General features: G+C 57.5%; 4 protein-coding genes across 8 annotated transcripts; 1 reads left to right on the top strand and 3 right to left on the bottom strand.

The window, feature by feature from the left end:
• Nucleotides 1-4887: 4887 nt before the first annotated feature.
• On the bottom strand, nucleotides 4888-8721 carry RING1 (ring finger protein 1). Of its 2 annotated transcripts, XM_024122123.3 has the most exons (7): nucleotides 8559-8721; nucleotides 8302-8436; nucleotides 7449-7609; nucleotides 7132-7347; nucleotides 6037-6426; nucleotides 5581-5854; nucleotides 4888-5302 (listed from the first exon to the last, which is right to left on the bottom strand). In XM_024122123.3, the coding sequence occupies exons 2-7, from the start codon at nucleotides 8377-8379 to the stop codon at nucleotides 5201-5203; spliced, it is 1221 nt and encodes a 406-aa protein (XP_023977891.1). In that variant the 5' UTR covers nucleotides 8380-8436; nucleotides 8559-8721; the 3' UTR covers nucleotides 4888-5200. The 2 variants fall into 2 exon arrangements, with proteins under 2 accessions (XP_023977891.1, XP_028335406.1); XM_028479605.2 differs by lacking the exon at nucleotides 8559-8721 and having other exon boundaries at nucleotides 7449-7554; nucleotides 8302-8388.
• Nucleotides 8722-10371: 1650 nt separating this feature from the next.
• Nucleotides 10372-12506, bottom strand: HSD17B8 (hydroxysteroid 17-beta dehydrogenase 8). Its single transcript, XM_007107885.2, has 9 exons — nucleotides 12441-12506; nucleotides 12033-12250; nucleotides 11813-11929; nucleotides 11608-11700; nucleotides 11413-11498; nucleotides 11236-11320; nucleotides 10988-11030; nucleotides 10749-10823; nucleotides 10372-10565 (listed from the first exon to the last, which is right to left on the bottom strand). Exons 1-9 carry the CDS (start codon nucleotides 12484-12486, stop codon nucleotides 10549-10551), a joined length of 780 nt encoding a protein of 259 aa, XP_007107947.1. The 5' UTR covers nucleotides 12487-12506; the 3' UTR covers nucleotides 10372-10548.
• A 211-nt stretch (nucleotides 12507-12717) lies between these two features.
• SLC39A7 (solute carrier family 39 member 7) lies at nucleotides 12718-16761 on the bottom strand. Its single transcript, XM_007107881.2, has 7 exons — nucleotides 15935-16761; nucleotides 15677-15845; nucleotides 15462-15515; nucleotides 15183-15326; nucleotides 14894-15034; nucleotides 14504-14700; nucleotides 12718-13602 (listed from the first exon to the last, which is right to left on the bottom strand). The coding sequence occupies exons 1-7, from the start codon at nucleotides 16337-16339 to the stop codon at nucleotides 13330-13332; spliced, it is 1383 nt and encodes a 460-aa protein (XP_007107943.1). The 5' UTR covers nucleotides 16340-16761; the 3' UTR covers nucleotides 12718-13329.
• Nucleotides 16762-16884: 123 nt separating this feature from the next.
• RXRB (retinoid X receptor beta) lies at nucleotides 16885-23653 on the top strand. 4 transcript variants are annotated; one of them, XM_007107884.4, is made up of 10 exons: nucleotides 16885-17360; nucleotides 18030-18277; nucleotides 18774-18930; nucleotides 19296-19475; nucleotides 20611-20783; nucleotides 21176-21305; nucleotides 21509-21641; nucleotides 21757-21848; nucleotides 22167-22272; nucleotides 22384-23653. In XM_007107884.4, the coding sequence occupies exons 1-10, from the start codon at nucleotides 17117-17119 to the stop codon at nucleotides 22529-22531; spliced, it is 1611 nt and encodes a 536-aa protein (XP_007107946.1). In that variant the 5' UTR covers nucleotides 16885-17116; the 3' UTR covers nucleotides 22532-23653. The 4 variants fall into 4 exon arrangements, with proteins under 4 accessions (XP_007107946.1, XP_007107945.1, XP_028334813.1 ...); XM_007107883.4 differs by having other exon boundaries at nucleotides 21745-21848; XM_028479012.2 differs by lacking the exon at nucleotides 21757-21848 and having other exon boundaries at nucleotides 22384-22521.
• Nucleotides 23654-25004: the final 1351 nt, after the last annotated feature.

Below are 25004 nucleotides of genomic sequence, written 5' to 3'. Positions count from 1 at the left end.
TCCGCGCAGGCTCTGGACGCGCAGGCTCAGCGGCCATGGCTCACGGGCCCAGCCGCTCCGCGGCATGTGGGATCTTCCCGGACCGGGGCACGAACCCGCGTCCCCTTCATCGGCCGGTGGACTCTCAACCACTGCGCCACCAGGGAAGCCCAGGACTTGGGTGTTTAACTTAAGGTCCGTGGGAAACCATTGACTGTGTTTCAGCAGGGTGCCTGAAACCATCAGATTTGCATTTCAGAAAGGTCTCTCTTACTCAGGCGTGCCGCTTGTTTCAGAGAAGGCTTTTCCAGCCTCTCCAGCCATCTCAGTGATTCAGAGAAGAGCCAGACAGTCCAAGTGGTGGCTGGCCCAGGGAGGTGGAGGGATGGAGAAGAGTGGACAGACTTGAGAGGTATTATAGTGGATACACTTGTTAGGACTAGATGCTGGATTCAATATTGAGATGCTCACCACAGACACCTGAGATCACATCCTTCAAAGGCAGGGGCCACATCACACACCTGTTTGTGGTACCCAGGTCCTAGAACAGTCCTGACACATGGTGGACTCTACATAGTTTCTGAAAGGGTGAAACTGACCAGCGGTCTCCCAAGTGATCCTTTTACCTTTGAGGCTCTTTCATCCCTTCCTGCATGTGGCAATAATCAGCCTCTCTGATACATCATCGGGAGAAATCTGCCAAGTTCTAAAGAGTTTTCTTTGGGGGAAGTTAATACAAGAACTAAGGTCTACCTTATCCTTGAACATGAACAGTAACAATAAATTTACTGCAGGTGCCGCCCAAGGAGGAAACTCCCCCAGCAGAACCTCCTACAAGAGTGAATGATGATGGTGCCATCCTCGGGGCCACGCTGGGCCCCAGGGTGCCAATCTGGAGGGGATGCTCTGTGGGACTTCCTGCTGACTCTTGTTCAAAACCAGTTTCCCAGCACATGAAGAAGACAGTAAGTGAGGAATCTTGTGGAAGAAGGGCAAATGCCAGGAAGTGCTTGTACTGGCCAGGTGTTTCTTGTCTGTCTTCTCCCACACAGCCCTGTTCCACTTTTTCCACACCCAGAACCTCCCACTTTCTCCTCCAACCTCCCTTGTCTTCTTCTGCTGGTCTCCATCTCCTCCATTTCCCTGCCTTCTCCTTGGATACATGCCTCTGCCTATTTTCACCTTTCAATAAGAGGCTCACGGTGCTGCTGGAAAGAGCAGCCTCCGTCAGGGCTTTACTCTTAGCGTGAAATGCAGTGAAGGTCACAGAAAGCCCTGAAACAGGGCCCGTGGGTCCAGGAGTGGGCACAGAGAGATGGCCTTATCCGATGGGGTGCTGGGTGTAGCTTTAGCACCGGAGGCAAGAAGCACCCAGTGGCCTCTGGGGGAAGTGATGGGGTTGGGTGGGATTTGTGGGCGACTAGAATTTGATGGTGGGGGTTGTCATGGAGATCTCTGGGGATTCAGTTATCTCTTTAAAAAATCCTTTCAAGAAAATCCCGGGGAATCTGATCCGTCCGTGATGACAGTAGGTCTCAGGCAGCCTGGTTAAACTTCTCAGATGGAGGACAGGAGATTGGAAGTACAGATTCCTTTCTAAGAAACAGGAAAAGCTCTTTTCCTGGGGGATTAGACTGTGGACTAGAAGTGAGGTGGACCTGGCCATTCCAGCTCTGAGTCGGTCCCGGTGAGACACTCTGATCACCTAATGTGGTGGCTCTGGCCGGGATGGGGTGGGTCAGGGAGCCGTGCCCCATTATGCATCCCACAGAAGAGGCAGTCACTCCGACTGTGGAGGGAGTCTGTCCCCAGGGCTGCCCTCCTGGAGTGCTGCGGGGTTGACGGGTGGCACTGCCACAGGGGCCTTGACTTTGCTTCAACACCCCTCCCTCCCCGCTCTGTTCACCCCTGTCCTTCCCACTGGGTGTGGACGGTTGTCAAAGCAGAAGGGGGCTCCGAGTGAAGCCACAGTCCTGGAGGCCAGAGCCATAGGGCCTGTCACCTGTGTGGGAGTGCAGGGGCAGGGGCAGGTGGCCTTGTGGCTGCAGCACTTCCCACACTGGGGACAGGGAAAGGGCCTCTCACTCAAATGGACCAGGGGGTGCTGGGAGGGGTGGGAGCATGACAGAAGGAGGCTCCACAGTCCAGGCCAGAAAAGGGCTTTGGGGTGGGGGCAGGGGCTGCTGGGAGGGACGTGGGACAGGGTCAGCTGTGACAGCAGAGGGGTCAAGGGGTAGATGGGGAGCTGGAGGTCTGTCCTGCCTTCTCCTCCTCCTCGGCCTTGGCTCCCAGCCTGTAGGGGAGGGGGATGAAGGTGAGAGCAGCCAGAGGAGGGGGAGGCAGAGAGACCAAGGTGGCGCAGGCAGACTGAGCCCCGCCCTGAGGAACCCAGGGCACAACTTTCCCGTGAGCAGTTTGCCAGGGTTTTGAGGGCAGCCGGGCGACAACCAAGCCCTCAGGGTTAGGCCTCACCTGGGCAGGGGTCTCCTGAGGCCCTGGGCTCTGGGGCTCAGCTTCTGCACTTAGACACATAATCTGCTACGGTTTGGGGACCAAGAAGCCTGAAAGAGATAAAATGAGGGGGAGACTAACAGAGAGAGAGGCTCCCCTCCCCCCCAGGCCCCCCACCTACTTCCTTCTTCTCCTCCTGTCCATCCAGCCTGGTGGCACCTCCTCTGAGAAGCTCTTCCTAACCACCCTGCGGCTCCCAGTGATGCCCCTGCCCTGAGGCCTGGCATCCCTCCAGGGTACACTCGTCATTCAAACTGTAAGGACCAGAGCATCTACTGCAGGGGTTCTGGGCCCCGAGCACATCAGATTCACATGGAGGGCTTGTTAATACACAACTGCAGGCCCCACCTCGCAAGTCCCTTTCCTTTGCGAGGTCGTGTGGTTTGTAAGTGGCGAGGTGGAGATTTGGACCCCGATCAGTCTGAATCTAATGTCTTTCTTTCTCCACCTTGCTCCTCTGGGTAGTTATTCTCCTTTTATCCTCTGTATCTTGTCTCTCAACAAAATAATCAGGTTCCCTTTTGTATACTTTGTGTCTCTCACTTTGCCTCACCCATAGGTGCAGGCTTCACTGACAGAGGCTGAAAGACTTGGGGAGCTATCCCAGGGAGTGGGGGTGGGACAGAATTGGAGCACCCCCCCTGCCCCCCGCACCCCCCCCGCCCCCACCCCCCACCCCGCTTCTGCCAGCATTGGGGAAGGGGAACGCCTGGTCAGGTCAGGTAGTCATTTTTTCTTTGTTGTGGGCAGGGGAGATGGACCTGGAGCAACAGTTCTCTATGTCACCCACATGGTGCCATCTAAAGAAACAGGCAGCCTGCGAAGTTCAGTGTCTCGGGGGCAGAGGAGGGCGACAGAGCACTGGCAGCAGAGAGGGGTCCGAGGAGGAGCGTGAGAAACGGAACGGCGGAGAGGGTGGGCCGTGTTGTGGACTGGGGCCCTAGGAGAGGAGAGACCGGGGACCAAGGCCCGCAGGCGGCTCCAGAGTGAAGCCAGAGGGCGGGGGAACAGGCAGAAGGGCCGCCGGGTCGGGTAGGGCTGGCGAGAACGAGGAGAGTGAGGAAGTGTCGCTCCGGGCAGCCCATGGAAGCAGAAGAGAAGCCGGGCTCATTCCAGACTCTTCGGCTTCCACCTCGGTACCTCCCGTGACTCCTCCCCATCGGTTTCTCTCCCTTGAAACTCCGGGAGCGACGCCCACCTTCCTCCCGCCCTCACATCCCGGGAGCGTCGCCCCCCTGGATGCCTGGGGTGGGAGAAAAGGGGAGCCAGGATCGGGGCTCCAGGGAGGCGGGGGTAGAAAGGGGCTTCTACGAGGGTGAAGTGGGTGTTGTCTATTTTTACAGGGCGAGAGGTCTCGGGGGTGGGCGCCCGGTCACCGGGGCTGGAGGGTACCCCCTGCGTCCGTCGTACTGAGGGTGAAAGGGACGAGGGGCAGCAAACGAGAAACGCCAAGCGTGGACTGAGGTGCCCTCGGGCCGGCGAGTCAGACGCCGAGTCTGACTCCTCAGCCGGGAGGGCCGAGACTGAGCGAGCCACGGGAATTTGGGGCGGAGCGGGGTGGGGGCGCGAAGGGCAACGGAAACAGGAAGTGAGGGGCAGAGAGGCCAAAGGGGGTGGCGGGAAGCAGTGTCAGTCCCTCCTGGAGAGGCGATCCTCTCCACCTCGCCGGGGCGCGGCGCGCTACGTGGGCCCCTGACCCCGGGCCCCGTCCGCGGAACTCGAGGCGTGGGGGGTGCGGAGCAGCGAGCGCTTTACTGGACGCCCCCACCTCTGCTCTCCGCTGCCGCCGGGACCGGCACAGAACTACAACTCCCGGGCAGCCCTCCCTCCGCTCGGCCCCGCGGCTCGGCGGGCACCGACCGGCTCGCTCGCTCCTGGGAACTGTAGTCCCCGGCCCTGCCCGTCTTCTTCGGGAGGCTACCCGGGGGCGGGATATGTGCAGGGAGGTTCTCGCAGCCCTCCCCCTATCAGCGCCTTTTCTCTCCAGCTTTAGAAACCAGCTTCTCGCAGGGACGAGGAATTGTTCCCCTTCCAAACATCTCGGGCCTGCCGTGTCACCCTCTTGAGCCACTTTCCTTCTTTCCCTGTGGTACTGAAACCCGGGATCTCAGCCTGGGCTGAAATTCGGGTCATAGGGGGAAAGCTTGGGATCCGACTTCACACCTCTCCGCTCTCCACCCTGTCTCTTACGGCTTCACAGGTCCTTCCTATTTTCGTTCACATTTGCTGATTTGAAGGTTCAGGAAAATGGGATCTACACACCGTGAATACCCTTTGACATTTCCTCCCCATTTCCAAGGCTGATTCTACATGATTTCTAGGGTTCCCTCCCCCATCTTTGTTTTCCTCTCCTTCTAGTACCCACCCCCCCCCGATAAAGAGACACAGAACCACAGGTTTCAAAGAGGAAAAAAAGCAAATTTGTTGTTGTTGGTAGAAGGGCATGAAGGGAAGGGCTCTTCACCCTTCCCAACATCTTGCATGGATGGGAGGTTGGGGGCAATAGAAAAGGCAGTAGATGGGGGCGCAGGCCCCACTCTGTACAATATAGAAGAATCTGATATAGATACTTTGTATAAAAGCCACTTGTCCTCATTTGTGTCCTCTTGCTGGCTGGCCGGGCTGGGGGGCTCTGGGGGACAAAGAAGCTGGGTGGTGGGCCAGGACTCAGGGACACCCCATGGTCCCCATCCCCTGTCCCCTTGAGGAGTCACTTTGGATCCTTGGTGGGGGCATAGCAGAGCTCCAGTGGTCGGGACACTTTCCAGAACTTCTCATTCACCAGCTCCAGGGTTAGCGAGCCATTCAGTGTCTACAGAGGGGGTGGAAGGGGGAGGAGAGGGAAGAGAAAAGTAAGTTGGGAAAGATGGTAAAGGAAATGAATGAGAGAAAAGAAAAAGGAATAAGAAATAATAAATGGGGCAAAGCAGGGACACGGATGATGAGGAAGAAGGACGGACAGAGAAGGGAGATGGGAGATGCAGAGGGAGAAGAGGGCTGGTCAGTTAGGAGGTCAGGATCTCGGTTCTGCATCCCCAGGCCACTCTCCCTCCTCTCCCCTCTCACACCGATGCCCTCAGAGGCTCTCACCGTGAAAGCTCCGCCCCCGGGGGCAATGTAGATGGTATACTGCTTTTCGCTGACACCCTCCAGACTGGGCAAGGCAGGCTCCTCAGGGCCGTCACCTCCTCCAGCACCCCCACCCTCCCCGCCTCCCCCATCAGGTCCTCCGGCGTCAGAGGCGCCCCCTCCAGGCCCTCCTGGCTCCCCAGCCTCTTGCTGCTGCCTCCGTTCGAGGGCAATGCGCAGGGCCAAGTACTTGGAGAGATGGTCCACTGTGGCATTCCCAGTTGTCTTCACATACCTGGAGTGGGAGAGAGGGCAGGATGAGGGCACAGGAAGCCTCAAATGGAGAAGGGAAGTTGGGGATTTCCCAAAGGGCCTCTGGGTTAGGGATTCTTTCTGGGTTTGGGAGAAGCCCACTTCTGATGGAAGATCATGAGACCTTTGGTTTCTCAGTGGTCTGGGGAAGGACAAGGCTCTCACCTAGTCTGGCAGTATTCTCCCTTCTCCACGAGCAGGGGGTGGGGCCGGAACACGAGCTCAATTTCTCCACCTGGCTCTGGGGGACTGGGAGCCCCAGGAGGGCTTGGGGGGCCCAGGGTTCCCCCTCCCAGGGTCCCTCCCCGGTCACCAGAGTCTTCAGAACCGGCACCCCCACCCACCCCACCAGTGCCTCCTCCCCCTGTCCCTACGCTGCTCCCCCCTGCGCCCCCTCCACGGGGTCGCTTGGGAGCAGGGCCTGGGGCAGAGTCAGGGGCAGAGTCTGAGCTCACATCCTCTCCATCCCCCTCTCCCTCCCCAGGCTCTCCCTCCCCCCCACTCATCGTTGTGGTCTGATCTGACCCAGGCATCGGCCGCCTCACACGCTGGGCCCTGTGGAAACAAGTGGTCGAGGTTAGGAAGCACCAAGGATAAGGGGTTTAGATTTTAAACTTCAGAGAATTAAGAGATCAGCGAAATCTTAATGATGATACCTAATATTTATTACATACTGACTACGTGCTAAGCACATTGCTAAATATTTTGCACTGATTGCCTCAAATTATACAAATCCTACGGACACAAATTATATCATCTCTATTTTATGGCTAAGGAAACTGAGGCTTAGAGAGGTTAAATAACTAGTTTGAGACCACAGTCTCTTTGCCTCTCAAAGCGTGGTCCAAGAACCAGTAGCACAGTCTTGTAGAGACGCAGAATCTCAGGCCCAACTTGTGACCTACTGAATCAGGATCTGCATTTTTAACAAGACTCTCAGGTAATATGGATACACATTGAAGACTGAGTGATGCTGGCCTAGGAGGTGATTTAATTCCCAGCAGTGTGAACTCAGAGCTTATGCTCAAAAAGCACTCTACTGTTCTAACTTCTAGAAAGTTAGAAGATGAGCTATTTCCTTAAGAACAGTGGTAACAGTTGCTAAGAAGCTACAGTTTACATCTATGACCTCCAGGCGTGACAGTTAGACTGTGATCAGCACTCAGGATGCTGAGGCTTAGAAGCAAAGACAGCCCCAGGAGTCTGACCCACAGATCTGTCCCATCAGCACCGCTGCCACCTTCTTCGTGGCCCCCGAACCTGTGCATGGCTTGCATGCGCAGCCCCTCCTCAATGCTGGAGCTCAGCGCCTGCTGGTTGTGCAGGCGGCTAAGGCGGATGAGCACCCTGTCTTGGTGGGCCTCATATTCCTCCCGGCTGGGGTAGATCTTAGAGATCAGAGCATCGAAGTTGGGGTCTGGCCGCAGAGACCGCTTGGATACCAGCTTCTTTCGGCAGGTAGGGCACTCCTTGTTCCTGGTGTGGGAGAAAGGAGGCCCTGAGGAGTCAGTCACCAGGGCATGGAGGGTCCAACTCTTGTCCCCCTCCCCCCATCTCAAACCTGTCCCTCCTGTTACCCGCTGCGCAGGGCCGTGACAATGCAATCAGAGCAGAATCGGTGGAGGCACTCCTTGGTTGTCATCGTATTCTTCAGCATGTCCAGGCAGATGGGGCACATGAGCTCTGAATGCAGTGACCGAGGGGAAACTGCAATCTCTGTGCCATCCATGATGGCTTCCTGGAGGCGTCGATGAGTGGAAAGGTGGTGGATGGGTTAGGGGGAAAGGGGTTTTAGAAACAAGTGGTCCATGATATTGGAGTCTTGAGAAATACAGTGAGATATCAGAATCTGGGTACCTCACGTTGGCCACTTGAGGAAACAGGGAATTCTAAGAGTAGAAGCTTTGGAATAGGAGGATCTGAGGTTTGGTGATAGGCCTGGGGATGGGTGTGGCACAGATTTTCCATCTGTGGAAGACTTGTTTGGTCAACAGAATTTCTTACAGTGCAGTCCTGGTACTACCTATATCAGAATCCCCTGGGATGCAGGTTAAAAATGCAGATTCTGGAGTCCCATCCCTTTACTGTATCACAATGTTACAGGTAGGGGCCAGCGGGAATTCCATTTTTAATAAACTCCCAAGGTGAGTCTTAAATGCACTGACCTATGATGCGGAACTGAGGAACGGCGAAGGTAATTTCAGCCTGTTTACTATCTTTCAAATGAAGGTAGTAATACTTGCTCTACCTCTCTGGCCCGTCTGATTTGAGGATTAAATGAGATAAATGTGAAAGTGCTTTGAAAGATTAAGGTGATTCAAAGGGCCAGGGAGTGTGAAATTGGGCAGAATGGGGCAAAAAATGGAAAAGAGTCTGTGAGATGGGGGTCTGGGGATAGGGAGTAAGTTGTAAAAGGAGAATCCCTGTCACCTGAGGGGTCCGGTGGAGCTCATACAGACTCAGTTCCCACGTTTTGCTGGCATTCTGGGCATTCGCCGGCGTCGTCATGGTGACCGGGCACAGACCCCCACGAGGGCTCCACCGCCGGGGAGGAGGAGAGGTAGGCTGAGGAGTGGGGGAAGGGGGAAGGGGAGGAAGGGTGTTAGGGGGGCCGCCCCTCGCGCAGACCCCGCCCTCTCTATGCTCCCCTCCTCCGTCCCCCACTCCGCGCCGGCGCGGCCCCTCACCAGCTTCCAGCCGTCCGCGCTCCCGCCGCCGCAGCGCCTCTCCCAGGGCCCGGGCTCCCCGGCCGAGTTCGCTCGGTCCGCAGCCGCTGCTCAGACAGCACCTCCCGCTGCCGCCGCCGCCGCCGCCATGGCCCGGGCGCTGGGGCCCTACGTCACTTCCGCCTGCCCCTCCACTCCACACCACCCCCCGCCGGCGGAGACGTCACCCGCCAGTCGCGGCGCGGGTGGGACGCGACGTGGACTCCCGGGTTCCCCCCGGCCCCCGCGAGGAGCCGGCGTCCCCGGAGTACCACGCCACGTGGGGACCGCGGTCTCCGTCCCCTGGCCAGTACCGTCGCGCGGCCGACCTCAGCCACTGTCCCCTTCCAAGGCCCCCACTCGGGGCCTCCGCTCCGGAGGGCGGGGCCTGGGATCGCTCGGACCCCGGGAGGGGACAGAGGGAATTGGAAAAGGGGCCACCTCCCCCATTCCGCGTCCCCTGGCGGCTCTGGGGAAGGGCGCCCCTCCTCCCCACACACAGCTTCTCCATAACCCCAGCCCGGGATTCCGGGGAAAAAAGAGCTGCAGAGGAGCCTCTGCCGCTACAGTCCTTCAGTCCTGTGAACGCAACTAAGTCCCGACGTGCCCGGGATTCCCTTACCACCCTGGTGACCTGCTCCACCCTCCGCTCTGGCTCTCTCCCTAGACCCTCCGACCCGCTCTCCCTTCGAGGTTTGGGGGCGACGGCTCGGGACGTCCAGACTCAACTCTCGGCCAGAGCTAGAGACTCGAGAATTGCGTTTGGACAATCAAGAGCCGCGGCCCGGGGCGGGGGAGGGAGGCACACGGGAGGTATGGGGGAATGGAGACACCACGCGGAAGCAGGGACACACACACACACACACAGGATGGGGCCCCTATCGGGGAGGGGTTGTGCGCGTGTAGGTGTGGGGCACAAGGGGCCGAATGTCTGGAGTGGGAAGCGGGCAGAAGTCTCCTCCAGGACTTCCCAGTAAAGGAAGGGGACCGGGAGGGAAGAGAAGAGGAAGGGGCAGAGCGATCCCCATTGAGGGCAGGGGATGAGAGGTATACGGGGGAAAAGAGACCGTGATGGGCGTCCTGTCTCCTCCAGCTTGAACTGGGGCTCCCGGACTTGGGCTGCAACTGCCAGGGGGTGGCCTCTTTCTGGGACAAGGCAGCAGTGGGTCCCCTCGCCCCCTCCCCCAGTTCCCCCCTACTTCCCTGTCCTCTCCTTCAGTCCGTGGCCAGTCCTTATGTGGGCTCCAGAGTCGATTAGCGCGGACCCCCTCCCCTTCCTCCTCCTCCTCCCAGCCCCCTCCCTCCCTTCTGCTCTCCTCCAGCCCCTTTCATCGGCTGGCCCATTCCCCTAATCCTGGCCCCCTCCCCTAATCCCCCCCATCCGACCCCCGGCCGGCTGCAGCTATTGTAAGGTGGAGAGAAAGAGGAGGGGGGGACTCAGAGAAAGAAGAGGGGTGGGGGAGGGCCACCTGTTCCAAGACCCCCCTCCCAAGGCTAGACTGGATACTAGGATGGGGCCATGAACAAATCACCCCTGGGGACCATAAGGACCCAGGGAATTGGGGGAGGGGACTGGGGCTGCAGGATCAGTGGAAGGGGGTGGGGCAGAGACCCCCTCCCTCCAAAAGACCCAGAGTGTCACGCACACACAGTGACACACACTCTCTCCTCTCATACCCGGCGGCGGGGGTTGCCCTGGGAGACCAGGCAGTGAAAGGGAACAATCCTTCGCGAAAGGGAAAGGAGGGGGAGGTGGCGAAGGGTCTGAGGACTTGGACACAAGAAGAACCGGAGGTGGCAGGGAAGAGGATTTGGAGTTTATTAGGGTCACAAGCACCCCTGCCTCCCATATTCAGCATTCCTGAGCCATACACTGCCACCCCTTTTGTAGCCTGGGAACTCAGAGTCCTCATCAGCAGGAGGCCCGGCAGAGTGGTGGGATAGTGAGCAGAGTCCAGGGTCCTTGAGGCAGTTACATGAAAAGACCTCCTGGGAGGGGCAGAAACATTTGGACAGATGTATAGGTGGAGACAAATGGGCTGGCGGGGAGGCACCCACTTCTGTCCTTGGCCTATGGGAACTTCTGCCCTTCCCTCAGTGGCTCCAGACTCCCCTCATTTGCTTTCTGGGTTCCACTTCTCTGCCCTCTTCCTCCCCCTGATGGCCTCGTACCAGTGACTTCCACTGACGCCCCTGTGATGTATCCACTGTCTTCAGATGCCAAGAACGCGACCACATCTGCCACATCTACGGGAATGGTGGGGAGAGGGCAGAATCCTACTCACTCTCACAGACCCAAAGTAGCCTCCTACCAGAATCATCCCTCCCCCACCAATCCTGGTAGAGACCCTCTCAGATACCACAAACTTTGGGATCTCTTCATTCAGGCCCCCTCTGCACTCAGTGCTCACCCTCAGGGTCCCCCATATGTCCCATCGGGATCATTCCAGTCACCTGTAAGGAAACACTCGTGTGAGTGAAAGTTTTTTTCATGGGTTTTTTTTTTTGTAGACCAAGTCTGTGACTTTTTTTGGTCTTCATTCCTTGTACACTTGCTGAATATCTACAGTTTGCCCCTCACTGGGCCCAGCATCCTCTCTCTGAAGCCCAGAGAGGTTGGCTCTCTGAATGATTCTGCCCTCCACCCACAGTCTCCTACCTTGTCCAGTACTTTCTGTGGCACTTTCTGTGTCATGGGTGTTTTAATGAACCCTGGGAGGACAGAGTTACAGCGGATCCCATGTCTGTGGAAAGGAGAGTGGCTGCTGACTCCAGAGAGGACTCCAGAGAGGACCCTCCCTCAGACCTTCCACATGGCCCCAGGTGTCTGACCAACCGTCCAAGCTCCCGGGCTGCAGTCTGGGTCAGCCCAACCACTCCAGCCTTGGATGCTGCGTAGTTTGTCTGTCCCACGTTCCCCACCTTTGGGTGAGCCAGAAATTGCAGATTGGGGTTAAGTTGGGAGTCCCAAGGAGGGGCTCTCCTCTCTGTGCCCACTTGGCTGGCTGACCTCGTCCCAACTCAACCTGACCTTCCCTACGATGCTACTGATGTTGATGATGGAGCCAGGACAGCCACTGGACACCAGGGCTTGGGCTGCAGCCTGAGTGACTAGAAAGATGCCCTGGGGGTGGGGGGAGAAAGTAACAAGGCAGAAAGGATCAGTAGGGATGACACTCCTCCAACTCCCTCCCCAGGCTAGATGGCCCAGAAGTCATGGGTTCAGAGATCACCACCTTGAGGTTGACAGCTATGACTTTGTCCCAGTCATCTTCAGACATGTGGAGCAGAAACTCATCCCTGGTGATGCCCGCACAGGACACAACGACAGATGGCGGGCGAGAAAAGCAGGCCTATGTAAGGGGTAGGTTACACACCAAAAAACCTTGTAGAGACGAGGGCACTGGAGGCAACGTTAGGGCTTTAAAGGGGGTTGACGTCGTCTCGCTTTTTCACCTGCACTTGATCCAGCAGGCGCCTGACGGCCCCGGCCTCGGACACGTCAGCCTGGAAGGCTGCGTGGGCCCCGCGGGGTGCTCCCTCGTCGCTCCCCGGCCCTCCCAGCAGCCGCACCGTCTCCCGTGCCGCTGCCCCGTCCAGGTCGCAAGCGGCCACAGTGGCCCCCTCAGCGGCCAGGCGCACACCTACTGCTCGGCCGATGCCGCTACCAGCACCTGAGATGGGATAGAACACGCGGGAGGGGGGGAGGGAGAAGTGGGCAGGGGTCAGAGGTCAACAGGGCGCAAAGTTAGTAAATTCGGACCACAGGCCACAGCGGTTGTAGAGTCCGAGGGCGCGCCCCGACGTCACTCTAGCACACCAACCCACCCTGGGAGAGAAGGCCCCCCACCCCCCCACCCCAACCTGTGACCAGGGCCAGCGCGAAGCGAAGCCGGAGCTGAGACGCCATGGCGGGTGGCGAGTGGGAGGGCCCCCCAGCACTGAGCCAATCCGAGCGCAGAGGGGGCGCGGCGAGAGCAAAGCCGGACCAATCGAAGACCCGCCAGCGTTAGGCCACTGGCGGCCACCCGGGCAGGCGGACCTCCAACCGCGGGGGCGTGGCCAGACACCAAAGCTTGGGGGCCAGCGGAGCCGAGAGAAGAGGGGCCCCCATTCCCCCCAAAAAGACAAAGACTGCGCGTGGAGCGGAAGATTCAAGGATTTTATTTCCGGTCACCACCCCTCCTCCTCCATTCAAACAGTGATATAAAAGAATACAAACAAAAAAAAAAATCAGGCCATGAGAGTAGCAACTAGCCCCCCTCCCCCCCAATCACTCCCAAATCAGGACACACGATTGACGTTTATCCCCGACTTGCTACCCACTTCAGGGCTCTGGTCTTCCCTGGAGTTTCCACCAACCGGTGGGAGAGAGGGAGGTGGACCCTGGAGAAGCCAGAGTGTGGCAGCTTGGTCCTCTGTGAATAGGTGGGGTGGGGGATATGGGGTAGGCTGCCATGACTCCTCTCTCTTCCAGCCTTCTTCATGGCCCCACTTAGCTCCCAAACCCAACAACATGGTCAGCACATACCCAACACTATGGTCCCTCTGGGCTGTCATTCTCACCTCTGCAGCCCCTTTAAGACTGCCAAATCTTGATAGCTTTCAAGACAAAGTCGCCACCTCCCTAGGATACAACTCCCTCCTTTGGCAGATGTCCCAGGCCAGGGCCCCCAACTTCCACAGACCCCTGACCTGGAGGGTTTAGAGGCTAGAGGTTTGGGGCTGGGGTGGGGCTGGTTTACCCCACCTCTCACTCAAGGTGGGCAATCAGCACCATCATGACAACTCCCCCCAGCAGCCCTAGCACCTCCAGAAGTGATTGCAATGGTGATGCCTCCCTCAACAGCTCAGGCAACACTGACACCGTTGCTACGTAGATAAAGCCACCTGCAGTGAATGGCAGAACCCAGCCAGGACCTGTGCCACCTGCAACTTCACTGCCCACTGCCCCTCCTTCAGTTAGGAGGGCACAGGCTGTGCCTGCCAGTGCCCCTATTGCCGTCAGTAGTTGTAGACGCATCGCCTGATGGGCAGAAAAGAGAGAGAGAGGCACTCACCAACATTTAAAGGTTATCAGTGGTTTAGACATGGCTGGAGGGGTGTAAGTGTACATGGATAGGATGCATGTCTTTAGAAACTAAATAGTAAGGCAAAAAGAGGGGGATCTAGAATAGACATTTTCTGAAAAATCTTAGATCAAAGAGGTCCTTTCCACAGACCTTCTGACTCAATAGGTCAGGGTCAGGGGCACGGTGTGAAAGACCCCCATAAAACATTCAGATGGCTTATGGACCACAGTTCAAGAACTACTGAGCTACAAGACAAAGAAACAGAACTTCTTCCCCCTTGTTTCTAGAGGATCTGTTGTCAACAATACAGGCATACCTCGGAGATATTGAGTTCAGTCCCAGGCCATCAGAGTAAAGCAAGTCACATGAATTTTTTGGTTTCCCAATGTGTATATTTACACTATCCTGTAAGTGTGCAGTAACATTATGCCTACAACGTACGTAGCTTAGTTAAAAAATACTCTACCGATAAAAAATGCTAACCATCACGTAAGCCTTCAACAAGTTGGAATCTTTTTGCTATAGTAACATCAAAGATCACTGATCACAGATCAATGTAACAAATATGATAATAACGAAGTTTGAAATGTTTCAAGAATTACCAAACTGTGACACAGAGACATGAAATAAACAAATGTTGTTGGAAAAATGGTATCCATAGACTTGCTCAAGCAGGGTTGCTACAAATTTGTAAAAAACGCAATATCTGCTAAGTGTAATAAAGGAGTGCAATAAAACGAGGTATGCCTGTAGTACAACTCGTTTGGAACTAATGGGTGGCAGTCTGGGTTTGGGGTGGGTTAGCGGGGGATAAAGGGCTTGAGGCAACCATGTTTGGTGCACACCATCACCAACCTGCTTTTTGCTGCAGCCAGACTGCACCAAGATGGCAAAGTCCCCGACTTCATGGGGCACTTCATGTAGCAGAACAGTCATTGTGGTCAGGATCCCCAGTCCCCGACCCCCTCGAAATGAAGCACCAATGGCCAGACCATCCGTGAAGTTGTGTGCCAGGTCAGCAGCCAGATTCAGGTACCCTGATACACGTAGGTCTTTTACAGGAGAAAAGGAAGATGAAACAATTAGAGATATTCATCACCCCGAGTCTCAGCCCTGATCAGCCCCCCAGAGACCACTTCACATCCAGCCTCAGTATTTTCCAGACACCTGTCATCACCCACAGTGCTGTTCTATGTGATTCACGATGATGCCCCTTGCCCAAGCGTATGCAACCCTGGCCCTCACCTGAACCTGCTTTTTCCTCTTCAGAGTTCTGAGGTTTCACTGGCCTGTCTTTGGGCCCTGTGCTCCCTCCTCTGCTCTTCCTCGACCCCCCTGCTTCCTTTTCTTCTTCCTCTGAGCTCTGTTTCTCCTTTGAAGGACGCCCTGAGGGAAGAAAGGAGTTGGTAAGAGTGGAGAACAGGGATTTGCCAATATGTCCTCATAAGGGTAGTCTTCTCCCACCTAAGAACCATAAAATGAGGAGATTCAGAGATGGCAAGGTGGCTTTCAGGAAAGTTGTTCCTGGGCTCACCCTGTCTTCCATGTGTGTGACCGTGAGCGTGTCCATGTCCGTGTCCATGTCCTCCTTTCACATGTCTCACAAATTTCTCCACCACGAGAAAGGCGACAATTCCACTGAGGACCCACAGTCCCACAGACAGAATGGGGCCCTGGCCTAGAAATGGATACATTGAGACATTAAGGGAGATTTGGATTTCAGACTCTTCCTCCCCAAGCACAAGAGAAGAATAGGGAGAGATAGACCTTCCCCAGCACCCCAACCCCATGTCTTCACCTGCCCCTTCCTTACCACTGTGGGAATGTCCATGTCCAGGCTGCTCCAGAGGGTGGTGAGAATGAGGTTCTGGAGGAAGGGGGAGACAAAGCCAGATGAGGAAATACCCCAACCAAGGGGTGTGTATTTGGGAGACTATTGGGAGGTCAGGGATCACAAAGGGGAAAGAACCCTCTTGTCCAAAGCATGAAATACATTAAGATTTGAGGTAGAAGCTAGAGATCACTTACCCAGAGCATGAGGGATGAGGTGCAGGAAGGCATCTCCCAAGAGCCCACCCGAAGCAAAACTCAGCAAGATCTGGAGCAGAGAGCGGTGCCGAGGGGAGTTTGACTCCACGGGGATAAGGAAGAGGACGAAAAATGGAGCTGCAGAGATCAGCACTGTGGCCCCCAGTGCCTAGTGAGGGAGAGTCAGGGGTCAAGTGGTGTGGGGTTTCCCAACAATCCCGAACCAGCCCCCCTCTGCCCCATCCCCGGGGGACTCACATAGGCCCAGAGAGTGACAGTGTCCAGGTCCTGTTTGATGCCTGGAGCCCCAGACTCCTCATAGGTTCCATGGTTGTGCTCATGATCATGTCCATGTTCTCGGTGGTAGACGCTCTCATGAGAGTGGCCATGACTATGGCCATGGTGCAAATCCTCATGCGAACGTCCATGGTCGTGACCGTGGGTATGCCCATGCCAGATGCTCTCGTGAGTGTGGCCAGGGGCATGGCTGTGTCCATGGTGGAAATCCTCATGTGAGTGCCTGTGGCTGTGGCCCTGGAAGTCCTCGTGCAGGTCTTCGTACAGGTCGCCATGACCCCCGTGTCCGGCCACTAGCAGCCCCAAGGCCGCCCAGGTCAGCAGTCCCACGGCCACCCAGTGGGGGGCCCCCAGGCCTCTGGCCATCACGCTGACCAGAGGGACAGAGATAGTGATTCCACTTGACCCTCAACTCAATACCTATGCGGGGTCCGCTCTACTCCGTTCGTGCTCTCCGTCCACTTCTATGGGCTGCTTCCCCATTCCATCCTGTCCCCACCCACATTGTTCCCAAGACTCATTTTCTTTATCCGGAACCCCATCCCTGATGCAGGGCCCCCGGGACACCGCTCTAGGCTTTGATCCTCCACTATATGGACTCTCTGCGCCCTCGTCTCTATGACCCACTAAATGAAGAAAAAGTCCTGAAAACGACGGTAGGGAAAAACAGGGAATTCTCACCGGCTCCGGGATCCTCTCCTTTGCCGGTTTGCTCGGACGTGGCAGTCCCGCCTCTAGCTCCCGCGAGAACAGGGAGTTCCGTTCTACCTTGGTCCCAGTACCTTTACCAATATGGCGGCACGCCGGTAGTGGTGAAGCCGTCTAGCCCTGGCGCGCACGCGCAGGTGTGGAGGTTATTTGAGGGGACGCTGGGCTAGGCCGGCTAACGGGCGGGAGGAGACCGCCTCCTCCGTTTCCAACCAGACGAGGAGGAGGGAACTAGCGCGAAGACTTCCCGTCTATACCAAGATGGCTGCCACATCGGCGCTGTCATTTTGCTAGAGCGCAGAGCGAAGCGCTTAATTCGACCCGGTTAAGGCCAGAGACTCTTTCTCTGGGGCTTCCTCGTGCTCAGCTAGTCCAACGATCAATCCTTGGGAATCCCTGGTATCTCTTCGGTATCCCTACACTCAGCCAGGAATCATGTCTTGGGCTGCTCGCCCGCCCTTCCTCCCCCAGCGGCATGCCGCAGGGCAGTGTGGGCCGGTGGGGGTGCGAAAAGAAATGCATTGTGGGGTCGCGTCCCGGTGGCGGCGGCGACGGCCCTGGCTGGATCCCGCAGCAGCAGCAGCGGCGGCGGCGGTGGCAGCCGGAGAACAACAAACCCCGGAGCCGGAGCCGGAGCCGGGGGAGGCTGGACGGGACGGGATGGGCGACAGCGGGCGGGGTGAGTGACCTAGCGGACGGACCGGCAAGCCAGTGACCGCGTTATCAGCAACCCCTTCCCCCCCTCCCCTGGTGTTCTTTCCTAGGCGCTCCCGCCCCCTTGTTTGTAAACACGCGTCCCCTCCCTCTCGAGGGCCTTAGTGCCCTCCCCCCGGGGCGGGGCGGGGAGGGGGAGCTTCCGCCCTCCTAGCGGTGGCCGCTTGAGGCCCTGCACTACGGAGGTCCCAGGCGTGGGACACTAGTCCTCGAGATTGAGGACTCTGGGCGTTTGAAGGCAAATTCTATGTCCTAGGAGGGGTCTCTTCTGACTATCTCTTTTCCCTGCACGTTCTGGCTACGAGCTGGGAATGGAGGGGCTGACTGGTCCACCCCACGTGCTGCCCCACCCACACGAGATGCGTCTGGCTTGGGGTGACCAAATACATTGTTTGGAATTTGCCTCACCTGAACGATCCTCCTCTGTCAACCCCCTTCTCTCACCACGATTAGGAGTTAAGCCGTTGTTTGACAGCAGGGTGCCTCTGGACTTGAGAAGGGGTGGGGTGAGGTGGGGGCGCGTTGGGGGGATCAGAGAGAGAATTAAAGCCTCCGGTTGGATGATCGAAGACTCATTTTCTCTTTTTGTCTCTTCTGTCTGTGTGTGTCTGTGCCTGTGTGTACCCTTCCCCAGACTCCCGAAGCCCAGACAGTTCCTCTCCAAATCCCCTTCCCCAGGGGGCCGCTCCCCCTTCTCCTCCGGGGCCACCCTTACCCCCTTCAGCAGCTGCATCCCTTGGAGGCTCTGGGGCTCCACCCCCACCCCCGATGCCACCCCCGCCACTGGGCTCCCCCTTCCCGGTCATCAGCTCTTCCATGGGGTCCCCTGGTCTGCCCCCTCCAGCTCCCCCAGGATTCTCCGGGCCTGTCAGCAGTCCCCAGGTGAGAGGTCGTGACCCATTTGCTGCCTCTCCACTTTCATTTCCTTGTTTTCCTGGTGACCTAGATCCTTGTGTGAACTTCCCCATGGCCCACTGACCTTCCAGGCCTGTGGTCCTTGCGTGACCCCTGGCCTTTCTTGAGGTGACTGAGCATTCAGCGCACGCCTCCTCCCCAACCCTGTAAAAGAACCCAGCTATTCTTGGTGTCCCTTTCATATATCAGTGATTTTTTTGCCCTTTTGGTTCCATCTATCCTTCTGAGATAACAAACCCTTCAGGGCCACTGTGTTGCACAATTTCAGGGGGACCTTTATGTCTCATCTCTTCGGGGTTGTACTCCAGGGGTGGCCCTTCCTGGGCACTGCAGTGTAAATAATGTCCTTTGTAACGTGCAATGCAGGGCCCTGCCTAGGTGGTAGGGAATGATGTCCCTCCCCTCTGAGAGATTATCCTTCCCAATGAGTCTCCCTGTGACTTCCCTATTTCCCCCAACCCAGATTAACTCAACAGTGTCGCTCCCTGGGGGTGGGTCTGGCCCCCCTGAAGATGTGAAGCCACCAGTCTTAGGGGTCCGGGGCCTGCACTGTCCACCCCCTCCAGGTGGCCCTGGGGCTGGCAAACGGCTATGTGCAATCTGCGGGGACCGAAGCTCAGGTATGGGGCTCAGAGGACCAGCAGAGAGGAAGAGAGCGTGTACCATTTACCATCACCTGTGGGATTCCCAGGGGCTCTTGAGGTTTGGTTAGAGCAAGTGAGCTGGGGGAGGCCTGATGAGAGTTAAGGACTCTGTGGCTCAGATTTGGTGTGGGGGGGTGGTCAGAGGGAGGAGGGGGCTGGCATAGGGTTTTCGAACTGTGAGAAGAGTGGGACTGGATCATCCCTCATGTCCTGGTTCCCCGTCTCTCTCTTTGGCAAAACACAGAGCAGACTTCAACTGAATTTGCTGGGGGGAGGTGGGCAAGAGTCCTAGTGGCACAGGGTCTACGTGCAGTCTTACTGCTCTTCCTGTCCTCTTGCAGGCAAACACTACGGGGTTTACAGCTGTGAGGGCTGCAAAGGCTTCTTCAAGCGCACCATCCGTAAGGACCTGACCTACTCGTGCCGGGACAACAAGGACTGCACGGTGGACAAGCGCCAGCGGAACCGCTGTCAGTACTGCCGCTATCAGAAGTGCCTGGCCACTGGCATGAAGAGGGAGGGTAAGGGCCTGCCCTACCCAGGCCTCGAAGTCTACCCTGTGGGAGGAGAGGGAGGAGGGGGAGGGAAGACTGCAGGGACTATACCTCTTAGGAAGGCTGGACTCCTCTCTCTCCTCCAGAGGGCGATATTTGATTCCCTCTCCCCTGCTCATCAGCCCTCTTCTCTGGTACCTTGACCTGGTGCCTTGAGTTTCCTTCTTAATGGTTCTGCTTCTGTGGCCTGCCCCTCTGACCCCTCCCTGGTCTGGTGCTAGAATAGGATAAGTTTTCCTTCCCCGTGATGGGTTTCTCTAGCTCCCCTTCTCTAACCTGAGTAATTCTTCCTCATTTTGACCAAGTGCTTCCACTCTGGTCTCCATCTCCCTATTATCTGTGTTCTCTCCTCCAAACTCTGGGACTCTACCCTATTAAGCTGCAGCGTTTACTGAAGACCTCAGGGCTTCTTTTCCTTTTTTTTTTTTTTTTTTAATCTCTATCTTTTCTTCTTAAGCTTGATTCTGGAATTCTGAGAGAGATACTTTAGGGAGTATATGTTGGTCACATCCCTCATTTTAGAGAAGATGAGCCTGAAGCCTGGCTTTCCCAAGTCATGCAACAAAAGAGTGGCAGGTCTTGGATCAGAACCCACACCTCTGAAGACCCAGGCCAGTGTTCCTTTTCCTGCATTTTTGTTGAGTCAGAAGAGCACCAGATTTGCCATCAAGCACGCTTAGATTTGGACATATGACTTGCCATGTATTGTGTGAACTTGGGCAAGCTGTTTAATGAATTGCCCCAAAATCGTTATTTTAAAAAATGGGGTCAAGAGCTCACAGGGTCGTTATAATACTTGAGTGAACGTGAAAGTGTGCTTGGCACGTTTCCTAGTACATAGTAGGCTCTCAGTTTAAATGCTAGCTTTCTCCGTAATTCCTTTACCCACCCTTTTACTCGTTCTGGGTTTATTTATCTGTTCTTTTATAAGTCCTGCTTCTAGACTTCCACAAATCTGCCATGGTTTCAAGTGACTTCTCCAATTTCTATAAATATCTTCTAAGGACCATGAGACCCTGATAAGGCCCTAAGGACATTTTGGAATCTCGTTGTGGCTGGCTGCTGACTTTCTACTTTTTTCTCCTTCCTCCTTCTCCTGCAGCGGTACAGGAGGAGCGTCAGCGGGGGAAGGACAAGGATGGGGATGGGGAGGGGGCTGGGGGAGCCCCCGAGGAGATGCCTGTGGACAGGATCCTGGAGGCAGAGCTTGCTGTGGAGCAGAAGAGTGACCAGGGCGTTGAGGGTCCTGGGGGAACCGCGGGTAGCGGCAGCAGCGTGAGTGCTGGGGTCAACCTACTCTTCTTCCTGATGGGGGTGGGGAGGCAGGAGTCTAGGTCAGTTCTATTGCCCCCTCCCCTCCCTTCCCCTCACAACCCATCTAACACTGCTGGGGACGGAAGTGCCGCCAAACAAGGTCTCTTATACATCTGAGGTAGGCGTGATAGCATCCTCCGTTCCCACTCCCAAAACAACCCACTCACAGAACCACAGGCAAGTCCCAAATTAATAATTGTTTTCCTGAATGCTAGAAGAGGAGGAATTGGTTCAGATGGGGCTTGAGGAGAGACTACAGATAAGGAGGGGGTGTCAAAAGCCTCTTATGGGGTTGGGGGGGCTCCCAGTGTACTTCCAAACCTTCCATAACTCTCACCCCTCCTCCCCTGCAGCCAAATGACCCTGTGACTAACATCTGCCAGGCAGCTGACAAACAGCTCTTCACACTTGTTGAGTGGGCAAAGAGGATCCCACACTTTTCCTCCTTGCCTCTGGATGACCAGGTCATACTGCTACGGGCAGGTCAGTGACCTTGGACTCCTTGAATCTCTTGTCATTTGACCCCTCTTGGACCTCCTGACCTTCAGGGACCCCAGCGGCCTTACCTTGCCTACTCAGAGAGCCAGTCTCATTGACCTCGTCACCCCTTCTTCTCTTGCCCTGATGTGCTTTCAACCCTATGGCCTGTTCCCTGGCTCCTCACCCTTGCCACCCCCCACCCCCAGGCTGGAACGAGCTCCTCATTGCCTCCTTCTCTCACCGATCCATCGATGTCCGAGACGGCATCCTCCTCGCCACAGGTCTGCACGTGCACCGCAACTCAGCCCATTCCGCAGGCGTGGGAGCCATCTTTGATCGGTCAGTGGCCCTCGGCTGGGCTGGCCTGTCGGTCGAGGGGGTGGGGCTATAGGCTGGTCCGTGTCCAAGGCTGGCTGAGCTGTGACCTTTGAGTGACCTGCAGGTCCCTCTCCAGGGTGCTGACAGAGCTAGTGTCCAAAATGCGTGACATGAGGATGGACAAGACAGAACTTGGCTGCCTGAGGGCAATCATTCTGTTCAATCCAGGTAAGAGGAGGATTACCCCCGTCTCTCAAGACCAAGGCAGCCTTGGAGCCTCCTCTTCTTCGGAGACTCCTAAGTTACCCAGCTATCCCCCTCAACCTAGAAATTTCACAGCTGACCAAGAAGAACCCACATCTGCTGATAACATTCCCTTTGCAACCCCATCCCTCAGACCCATTGTGCCCTGCTTCCCTTGCCAGGCATCTGGTGAAGGGCGTGTAGGTGGGGCCCAAAAGGGACATCGCGTGGGCCACACCTCCACATTTGTACTGATTTGATTTGCCCTCCTTCCTCTTCCTCCTCTCTTCCCTGCCATCCCAGATGCCAAGGGCCTCTCCAACCCCAGCGAGGTAGAGGTCCTGCGGGAGAAAGTGTACGCGTCCCTGGAGACCTATTGCAAACAGAAGTACCCTGAGCAGCAGGGCCGGTGAGAAGGCGCTGTGGGGCTGAGGGGCTGTGGGAACCGAGGCTCCTGCTGGGGTGGGGGTAGTGCTATGTGGCTCTAGCTCTCACTCCATGTCTCCCATTCCCTCCTCAGGTTTGCCAAGCTGCTCTTGCGTCTTCCTGCTCTCAGGTCCATAGGCCTTAAGTGTCTAGAGCATCTGTTTTTCTTCAAGCTCATAGGCGACACCCCCATCGACACCTTCCTCATGGAGATGCTTGAGGCTCCCCACCAGCTGGCCTGAGCCCACACCCAGACGTGATGTTCCTCACGCTTGAGAAGGGCACATGGGCAAGGGACTCTGAGCCTTGGGGCAGGGTGGGGAGGGACCATGTTCCTAGAATCTTGGTGGGGTGAGGAGCATAGGGCAGAACCGAGACCTCCAAGGGGGGGTCCCTAAACCCTGCAAGGGTTTGCTTGACATCCCAAGTCAGAGGGGACCCCAGACCACTTTGAGGGCTAGACCTCTCCCTTCAGTGGCCTTGAGTCTCTGAATTTGTCTGGCTCTGCCATGATCTGGGGGTGCTTTCTTACCACCGGCCTGGAACGGCCTCTCCTTCCCCCAGCACAGAGCACTGGCCTTGCTCCCAGGACCTGGCTTCCTTCTCGTCTTGCCTCACTTAGCCCCCCATCTGAAGAATGGAAATGGGAACTCCCGCAGAGATGGATATTGGGGGGCAGGCCCCCCAAACGGATGGACATGGGAGTAAGGCTCTGACAGGCCTTCCTCCAACCAAGCCTGGCAGATGGGGGCTTCTCTGGAATAAGGAGGGGCCCTGTTGCTGTCCCCTGTCCAGAGCCCCCTCTCACGCTTCACCTCCTTCTGCAGTCAGACTGAAAAAGAAAAAGGTGGTGATGGTTAAGGGGCGGGTGGAGATGTAGGAACCCATCTGCTATTTTTAATTTTCTCTGAGGATGGAGACTTGCAGTTAGACTCAAAGAAGTACTGTACTTTCCCAGGTTGACTAAGAAATGCCAGTGGTGGAGGTGGTGTTTGGGAAAGGCAGGGCCCTGAGATGGTCTGCGGGGCTGGCTCTTCAGCACTGGCCTTCCCAGCCCCCTCCCCCACTCTTCCCGTCTGGCTTGGGGAAGGGCCCTGGGCTGTAAGGGCGGGGTGGGGGGAAGCGGCTTGGTGAGTAGTCCTCAGACCCTTCCCCTCCCAGCTCTCCCCGCAGCCCGGGGCACACACCTTGTAGGCTGGGGACACAGGCTTCTGGCCTCAGAATTGAGGGGAGATGGCCCGCCTGCAGAGATGGGATGCTGGGGCTGCATGATTTTTGCCCTGCGGCTCTTCTCTCCGGGGTTCCCTTCCCCTCTCTTTCACTCACATAAAATCGCTTTCAAATTAAAATCGCTGTTTTCTGGACTGAGGTGACTGGGGGGTGGGGGCAGCGCCGCACCGGGCCGCGTGTGGGAGGGTATCCGGTCGGGAGCTCCGGACCGGCTCCCTGGACACCGCCGCCGCCGCCTAAGTTCCCTGGGGCCTCGGAGGCGGGCTCAGGGTGGGGGACACAAGGCGCGCTTTGTCGCGGAGGTGGGGGGGGAGAGGGTGTGCCAGGCTGGGGGCGGGGCCGGCCGGAGGGAGGGGGCCGGCTGACTCTCAAAGGCGCCTTGTTCGCGGGCGCCCCCCCAGCGCCAGCGGGCGGCGGCGCCTCGGCTCGCTCCGGGCTTCCCTCCGGCCGCGCCGCGGGCTCCGGGCAGACCCGGCGCCGTGCCCGCTCGTGGGGGCGCACTGGGCGCCGAGCGCCGCGGCTTACTCCGGTGTTGCCCGCCTGGAGGCGGCCTCGTCCCCGAGTGACCCCATTTCCCTTACTCTGCCAACCAGCGTCGGCAGCCCCCCGCGCCCCCGCCTCTCCACTGGGTGCCTTTCCACCTGGGCTCCCCGGCGCCCTTACGTCGTCCCCCTACTTCCATCCCTTGGGACCTGATTAGCCTGTGTGTGGGTCTGTCCAGTCTCTGGCTCCCCTCTAACCGCCCTCCCGCCTCTCCCCCCACCCCCGCTCCCCGCGGCCGTCGGTTGCAGGTCCCCAGTCGCTATCTATAGCCGTGTCTATAAATACCGTGCCCCGGGCCAGGCTCTGTAATTACAGCGGGCGGGCCGGGCCGAGGGGAAATAATTATGGAGACCCGACGGGGTGAGGGGAGGTAGCGACCCCCAGGCCCGCCTCTCCCCTCCCACTGTGCCGTAAATCCCGCCCCGGACTCTGCTGAAAGGGGGCTCTGGGCCCCCAAGGGGGAGTAACGGGGAGGGGTGTTGTGACTGGACGTCTGGGCCCCCCCAAAGAAAGAGACTGGGGAAGAAATACTGGGGTTCCCGAAAAGAGAATCCTAAGGTACAGGCCACTGAGTCCCTGCGAGAAGCAGAGGAGAGCAGTCCGAGGGTCAGCGAGGGAGGGTTCCCACTCGCACCCCCACACCAGGTGGAGATCGGGGGTGGGGTTTCCCTCGGTGGCTGTGGGCGGGCGGCTGGAGGCAGGGGCTGGGCCGGGGGCGGGAGCGGGGTGGGGGCTCTGGGCCGCCGGGGTGGCCGGGGACACACAGGAGCGGCGGCCACCGAGGAGGGAGCAGCGCCGGAGCCCCGACGGCGCCTCGCTGCATGGAGCTGGGTCACTGAGAGCTGTCGCCACCCGGCAGCCTCTGACATCCCCGGGACCCCGGCGTGCGAGGCTGCTCGCTCTCTCCTGCCAGCCTCGGGGTGTCCGGCACCTCCGGCGGTC

This window comes from Physeter macrocephalus, chromosome 18 (assembly GCF_002837175.3).
Source record: "Physeter macrocephalus isolate SW-GA chromosome 18, ASM283717v5, whole genome shotgun sequence".
In the NCBI taxonomy this organism is placed as follows: Eukaryota; Metazoa; Chordata; class Mammalia; order Artiodactyla; family Physeteridae; genus Physeter; species Physeter macrocephalus.
This window is presented reverse-complemented; position numbering and strand designations above follow the sequence as displayed.